This window comes from Dermacentor albipictus, chromosome 7 (genome assembly GCF_038994185.2).
Source record: "Dermacentor albipictus isolate Rhodes 1998 colony chromosome 7, USDA_Dalb.pri_finalv2, whole genome shotgun sequence".
In the NCBI taxonomy this organism is placed as follows: Eukaryota; Metazoa; Arthropoda; class Arachnida; order Ixodida; family Ixodidae; genus Dermacentor; species Dermacentor albipictus.
Window position 1 is genome coordinate 15,241,094 of NC_091827.1, and position 7,611 is coordinate 15,248,704.

General features: G+C 49.3%; 1 protein-coding gene across 3 annotated transcripts; it reads left to right on the forward strand.

Moving 5' to 3' along the window:
- Window positions 1-358: 358 nt before the first annotated feature.
- Window positions 359-5,667, forward strand: LOC135914382 (RNA-binding protein lark-like). Of its 3 annotated transcripts, none has more exons than XM_065447197.2 (8): window positions 359-512; window positions 964-1,002; window positions 2,356-2,475; window positions 2,591-2,674; window positions 3,650-3,711; window positions 4,262-4,504; window positions 5,084-5,174; window positions 5,321-5,667. In XM_065447197.2, the coding sequence occupies exons 2-7, from the start codon at window positions 994-996 to the stop codon at window positions 5,148-5,150; spliced, it is 585 nt and encodes a 194-aa protein (XP_065303269.1). In that variant the 5' UTR covers window positions 359-512; window positions 964-993; the 3' UTR covers window positions 5,151-5,174; window positions 5,321-5,667. The 3 variants fall into 3 exon arrangements, with proteins under 3 accessions (XP_065303269.1, XP_065303268.1, XP_070377794.1); XM_065447196.2 differs by having other exon boundaries at window positions 360-512; window positions 4,262-4,570; XM_070521693.1 differs by lacking the exon at window positions 359-512 and adding an exon at window positions 674-695 and having other exon boundaries at window positions 4,262-4,570.
- Window positions 5,668-7,611: the final 1,944 nt, after the last annotated feature.

Here is a 7,611-nt window from a genome sequence, read left to right on the forward strand (position 1 = left end):
AGTATAAGCATACTTCATAAAATTAAATAAAAATGCGTAATATACAAGAAGTGCAACCTACAAAGTGATAAAGATATCTTTATATTTTACTATGCAGTAGTAACGTTCCTGCAGAGGGCAATAGTGAACATACCAACTTCAGCAAACCAATTCGAAGGACCAGAACATTTTTACTAAAACCAGGTAATTGTGAATAAAAAAATAATGTAACTGCCTCAATTCAACAAGAGGTTATTCTCATATTTGCAGGAGTAGGCGAAAGTATTGCTTAACGTGGGTAAATAATTGCGTAAAACAAAAAACGTTGCAGTGAGTCACTGCCATCGTCACTCCACTGCTCTACCTAGAAAAGTTCCACGGACAGAGTGCATTGTGGGATAGAACATTTTTTAGTTAGGAAGGTAGCCCGGAAAACAACGCCATTTTTCGCGCCAAGCCCGTTGGTGGTTGTTGCGTCGTTGCGAGGCTCGTGCCGTTGATTTTGCCATTGACTAGAACCTTGCTTTGAGCAGGTGAGTAATGGTCTTTCAAACCTACTGACTCTTACTATGCGAAGGATCGTAGTGTTAAGCGGCAGGACATTTAGTAAACGCACGTATTCTGCACCGGCGAACTTAGCTTTGACGCAATCCATTGTTGCTAAGCCTAAGCGAGGTGTGCTGACGCCGGGTGACTGACGGAAGAGGAAGAAAATAGTGATTTTAACTTTTCTTTTTGTTGAAGTCTGTGCGCGGCCCACGCTGTTGCGGACCGCGCGTTATCGTTCGGCACCACTTCTGTGCTACCGTTGGCTTCAAGCCGGCGTGGCGCTTGCGCGGTTGCTAAGCCTTGTTACTCCCGGCGTGCTCCTCACGCTCGCTCAAATTTAGTGCTACTGCTGTCTTCACCTAGGCACATCGCCTTGCTGTGTGCGGCAGCCCGTGGCATCAGTGCATATTTCATCAACTCTACTTTGTTCCGCAGGTTTTGCCGCCCTTCAGCGGTTCGTCCAGCATGGCGCCGGTGAGTGCCTTGATCAGGCATTTTTGTTCTCCTTTGTGTTAGTTGCGCTAGCCCTGAACCAGTTCGGTTCACCCCAAGTCCGTTTGGAGTAGTTGGACTGGTGTGCTGCCGCTATTTCCGAGTGCGCCGTACACTTCAGTTTGGCACTCCGTGTGTTTTCCTTGGCTTCGCGCGCCTAGGCGCGACTTCATGCGCTGGACGCTGCCCTTGTCTCCCTTTGCCAAGATATCGTGTGGACATTCATTGGCCAGTGATGACCTTGCGTGGACTTAGCACGACACGTTCGTTGTACTAGCAGCATTGCCAAACAGTCGGACGTAGTTTTATCAAACTAGAGCACTAATAGCCGAGGTATCTTTCGAACAGCTCAGCATTAGTAGTGATCCACGCTTATTGTGCTATTGTGCTTATTGTGCTATGGTTGTATTTGTTGCCAAATTTTCGATCAGGTTTGGTTTAGAACTGCCGAAATTCGCGTAAATTGTGCCTGTTAGCAACACAACCCGGATTTCGGAGTACCAGTTTGAAAAGTAGCACTTGATTCGTCATCCCAACGGTTAAATTTAAAAACGCAGAGTTTTCTAGCAGGCGGGTACATAATTTAGCGGTATCTGCGAGCACGTGCCAAGCTGCTTCCCCCTCTTTTCGTGCTTCCGAGGCGCATGTGTAGTGTCGGCACAGCGCATGCGCGAACGGGGAAGAACTCGATATGTCAGGCGGTACGCAGAACTCGCATAAGTTACCAGCCACCTGCACAATTTGAATAACCGTGCAGTGTGCCTCGTATTCCATACCCGAGTGAGCAGTGCACCAGCGACTCCATCAGCGGGCCTTGCACAGTTCATGTGGTTGTGTGGCATGTTCTCACCGCCAAGGCATTTTTGTTAACCTAGTCTCGAACTTGTGCCTTGCGAGTTCAGCAAGCACACTTGTTTATTCCTAAAATGAGGAAAAGCAGGTGTTTTACATTTGCACACCTGCCTACTTTTGCAATTTTATGGTAAAATGCCCAATCTCTCGTGCTTCTTTTTCGTTTTAACTTCATAAACATTTCTCCTTGTCTGTGCCAGAGATGTTGCTGCGAAGAGCAAATCGCAAGTTTATAGCATCTCTACAGAACAGTCCATGGTAATGAGTGTCAGACATTGAATACTTGGATAACTTGAAGTACTTAAATTAAGTATCTTTTGCATTCCATTGTAGTGCTTCTTAAATTCTAAGTGTCCACGTTACGGGCAGACTTCCGAAGTAATGTCCTATTTTTGCTTTTATTACTTGCCTCATTGCAGTGTGTGCAGGTGAAGTGTGTGTCGTCTGCAGTGTTGCTAAGTGGCGTCCCCTTTTTCTTTGCAGAGGACAAAGCTTTTTGTAGGCCACCTGCCAGACGGCCTTCGCACAGAGGAACTTTCAGAGCTCTTCGCCAAGTATGGAACAGTGACTGAGTGCGATGTCATCAATAAGTATGGCTTTGTGGTGAGTGTACTTGCATGTACTCGACTTTTGGCACTCGTCTCCGAGCCATTGATGCATGGGCAACATTGTGCAACACACTGAGGTTACCCTGTGCATTTTCGGTGCATTCTCGCAGCACATGGCCACAGAGGAGCAGGCCGAAGAAGCTCTCAAAAATTTGAACAACTACAATTTCATGGGTTCCACACTGTCTGTTGAGGTGAGTGGTAGCTCTTGAGAAGCTATTCGATGTAGCACGCTTACTGCAAGCAGTTGGGTTTCACCTGTACAATTCAGAACTGTAAACCATTTCCCCCATGTTTTGGCGGGTGGCACTCTTCCTGGTGGTCTGCAGCTGGAACTGTTGGCAATGTAATGTAGCTGCCTAACAATCGCATGGACCCTTACTGTTTGCTTCATGCGGTCCTGGCCCATTAGCCTGGCTATTGCTTACTAGTTCTTTTTTTTTTTATACTTAACCTGCCAGATCTTTAGCTTGCTTAAGTTGCTTTATTGACATCCATGTATTTGCTATTTTTCATTTGTGCCAACCATAGGCCAATAATGTTCATAAAGAATAGAAATACTAATCCAGTAAGATTAACCTACGCAAGCAGTAGAAACGGCAATATATAGCCAATGTATAGCTGCACTGAAAATTAGGGATGCCATAGTGAATATCTCAGGAATATACACCTGAAGATTTGTAGTGCTGATTGTTGCTGTGACTATCAAGCACAGTGCCTACAGAACAAAGCCTCTAAAACTAAACATTACATGTAATCATTCTTTAAGTACTATTTAAATGTTGCATAATCGAACCCCCAGCCCATTCTTCAACCTTGACTGCTATAGTATTTTGCAAGTTGGCAGGCTTGCTGCTGATGTGCGTGTGCACATGGTTTTTCATTTTTGAACCCAAAAAGACAACTGCCAAGCAAGGGGGGTTGCGTTTGTTTATATCCAAGGACACTTATAATTCCTGGTATGTGTGCCGCATCCTGCGGATGGCTGCTGATTTGAGGCAGCCATCCTTCAATTTGTGGCTATATAATGGTGGTCTCTAAACAAGTAACGTAACCCATCTTATAGGCTTACACAATTTTTAGAGATCCCACAGCTGTGCACTTTGTCAAAAAAAAGCCTTCGTCTTTTCTGTTCTCGGGACTTCATGCCAAAAAAAATTTTCTCCCAGCGTTCCACAAGCAAGTTTCACCAAGAGCCTGGAGCACCTGGCAGAGCCAAGGGAGGACCAAGGTGAGCAGCACTGGTTTTTCTGAATTCTGTGCTGATATGTAAAAATAACACTAGCTTCCCCAGCAGGGGAAGGAAAGATGGCTGCAGGCATTTGCGTTGACCACTCGCGTCGGCAACTTTGCTTTATATTGTTTCTGTGCTAGGTACTGTGCCAGTATAGTCTTCAAATGAAATGCCGTCATTCACACAGCTTGCAGTACATTATCTTGTACTGTGAGAGTGCTTAGAAAACTTTTATATAAATTATGACGAGTGCAATTAATTGCATATGCTGCTTCTTACCTGTAGCACGTATGCATACTTCGACCCGGGCTACACCGAGTGCCTGTAAGTGTACTTGTCTAGAACTGTACTTCAAATATATGCTAGCACTGCAGCATTATATAGCCTGCTTTGCAGCTTGAATGTGGTTACCGCTAACAAACTATACAGCACCAATTTCCTTCCTAGCACATTGTTTATGCAGTAAGTATGCAAGCTATTTTGTGTTCATCAGTACTTTTCATAGCTCTTGCAAGGAGACTTAAAGCTTGCCCTTTATGGTTTTCAGTCGACCACCCTACGGCCAGGGCATGCAGAGGAATGGCTATGACGGAAGGCCTTCTGGAGGCTACTACAACGGCGGACCAGGTGGTTATGCTGACTACCGCCGGGGCGGTGACTTCTATGACCGGGCCCCATACAGGGCCATGGTAGACAGGCCACGTCCCTACCCAGCCCCGTACGAGCGCCGGGACGACCCCTACGCACCACGACGCCCACCCCCGGGACCCCCCTCCATGGGACCTGACATGTACGAGCGGAGGCCGGCTCCAGACTATGCCCTCTACAGCCGCCGGTCGCCTCCCCCTGCCTCAGGGTCAGCGGGCACTGTCGTTTAGCCTGTCTTGAGGCAGGCAGTGCCTTTGTAAAAAATAGTGGGAGGCTTAACCGAGGCATTACTTTAAAGCAACTCTGGAGGCTTGCTTATCTAAATTACAGCTGAGGCGGTGTACTCATTTGGCCCTTTTGCTGCTGGTTTCATACGATGGAACTAGCAACTCTAATGTGCTTCGAAATTGTAGCCCGGGGGTATTCTGTAAAGGTCCCCCTAGTGGACTGTCCATTTTGGGCGCTGCTGATTGGATGCACCTGTATGAGAGGAGACGAGCGGCCCTAGCCAATCAGCAGCAGCCGAAATGGACGGTTCACTGGGTGGACTCTTACAGAATACCCTCCAGCTGAGTGTGTAGCCCCAGTTTGCTAGGTGTTAATGCGCATCAGGAATATTTAAAGGGACAGGTGTTGCTTTGGCTTGCATGCGCAGTTTTTGTAATGCCTGTAGTGCAATGTTCCTCAGTTACCGTGGCCTACAAGTCTCGCTCTTTTACAGGTACAGTTGGGGTGCCGGCTATGGGTCATCCGACCGCATGGGCGGCTACTCCTATGGTGGCTACTAGGCGCCACTGGTCTCCCCCAAACAGGTGAGTGAAGTGCCCGCTGCACTGTGGCGGTTTGGCAGGCGCGTATAGTATGCTGCGCGCATGCTGTGTCGCGTCGACTAGCCGCAGTGGCGCGTGACTTCGCTTGCGCAGCGCGTGACTTGTCGCCTTTGCCTCCTCCCCCGCAGCGACGACCCGTGGGACGGTTACGCTAGCGCTCGGTCGGAGGTAGCGTGCGGCGGCTAGCGCCCCCTCGCCGCGATGACCGCCCGACCCTTTGCGAAGCCCGACCGCTGGACCGCCTGCGTGTACCGGGGCACCTGAGCCCTCCGCCTCCTCACGTCACCCATACTTAACCTGGCCACACACCGTCGCCAGCGTCTCACTCTGTTCCATTATTTTTGTTTGTTGTGTACACCACCTCCACCACCACCTCATGTCTCGTCCGAATGCAGTCGCTGCCCGAGGGGAGCGGGCCAGTTTTACTAAAGAGTCGTCTCTTCTCTCAATAAATGTCCATGGTCGCCAACAGGCACCCCGTCTCGAGAGTTACTGCTGCTGAGTGCGCTCGTGTGACAGACCCGCCGAACTCCGTACGCCGCTCTTGAGGCATTTGTACGCTGTCGGTTGCTTCGGGTAGTGCCCCGGCCACTCACAGAATGTTCCCCTCCCACCTTTTTGCAGCCTGCCTTAAAGGTGTCTCCTACACACACACACTACTGCCACCACTGGGTGTTTTGGTAAGTTTTTGCAAGGCCCTCTCTTGGCCCAACCCCACCTCCTGTTCCAGGATTGTTCGGTGCGGTGGCTCAACGGCTATGGCGTTCTGCTGCCAAGCTCTACACGATTCCCGGCAGCTGCAGTTCTATCAGCTAAGAATACAGAAAATGCCCGTGTGCTGGCATTGCAATGCACGTCAAAACATCAGCTAGTTAATGTGGAGCCTACCGCCGAGAGTTAAAGGAATGTTGGCGATTGGCAACTTCAAAGGAGGTGCAGTGGCAAAGGTGAATACAGTAGTGCAGGGATAAGTGACAGGAATACTGTTAATGCGTGCAGAAGTGGATGGTTGCTTTGCTGAAGAGTAAGTTTTCGGTCTTCGAAGCGAATGTTTGTGAATAAAAGGTTTTTGAAGGTACTCTGCATGTGTGTCTGGCTGAATACTCTCCTGGGGATTAAGTACGACTTGCGAAGACTGGCATCGTCATGGTAAAATACTGAAATAGCTCTTCCTGCCAAATCCCCCAGTCGCCACACTAATACGCAAGACTGCGTAGCGTGCTGGAGCCCAAGCTGCAGTAAGCAAGTTGTGGGCTCTGGAGCATCGCGATGCAAGGCCGAATAGTACTGCAATGCGGAGCCGTGCGAGCCTGGGACATCGGACTGAAAATTCGATGCGCTATCCAACCCTGCACCGAGGGAAATTCAGGTAGGATGGTGGGCAAATGCTGCAGTGAGTGAGCTAACTGGTAGGTCCAGAGGAGACTGGGGGGAACGCGCGTAGTCTGGTGCTGGATTTTAAATTTTCGAAGCTCTGGCGCGCCGTGTGCCATCCGACACTGAAGGCTGCAATCGGGCGGGCATTTTCTTGAGAAATGCAGTTTCGCGTGGAAGACCACAAAGCATCGGACAAGCAATGCGATTCGGGCGATACTAAAACGCTGGTGCTTTATATGCCACTTTCGCACTGGAGGCCAGAAAGTTTCGTTGGGGTAGGGGGCAACTTAACCGAAGAGTTGCTCTTTTTCGGACTAACAAAAAAAAAAGCAGGAGTGGACGAAAAAAGTGGTAAAAACTGGTTGCGATTAAATTGCGCAACACTTGGCGATAGGCAAGTGCATTTTCCCCAAGATTCGCTGCGGTGCCGTAGATTATCTATCCATCTCGCTTCTGGTAATTAACAGTCGGTCGCAGCGACTACGAAGGGGCCAATCGCGATCTAAAGTCCGCCGTGTGACAACCGTATAATACCCCATTACTATTCGAAGCGTCGAATGAGATCGCGGTTCCTGCGAAAATGTCGTGCAGTAGTCGACAGGTCGCTGCAGTAAAGTACTGCAAATTCGGCAGTAGTGCTTGCGACTGCGCGGCAGTGATGTCATTAATGGCTCATAGGCTTATTTAGGATATGGAGTGGGGGAATTGGGAGATGAGGACAGGCCTAACAATGCCTTTCTCCATGGGCCTGCTACCGAGAAATGCTTCCCCGCACGGTTACACCATGCGGAGAGATTCCGTAGCAATCCTCGAAGCTGGCTACTAGCAACGATGCTTTCGTCGGAGCACTGCATACTTTTAGCTTTGGGCAGTCCCACAGAAATTGTCCGATGGTCGGCACAGCTGCCATTTGCATCCTGGGTAACCTGTTAGTATGGGCGGCAGCTCCTCCGCCGTGTTGTCAGGAACACTGCTTTCCTTGCGAGCTCGCCCGCGTGTTATGGCGTAACTGCAGTACGCCTCCATTTCCGTCATCTTGCAG

Coding starts and splice junctions, on each gene's coding strand:
- LOC135914382 (XM_065447196.2), top strand. Junction 3,712..4,261: donor AGAGCCAAGGGAGGACCAAG/GTGAGCAGCACT, acceptor TATGGTTTTCAG/TCGACCACCCTACGGCCAGG. Junction 4,571..5,083: donor TCGCCTCCCCCTGCCTCAGG/GTCAGCGGGCAC, acceptor GCTCTTTTACAG/GTACAGTTGGGGTGCCGGCT.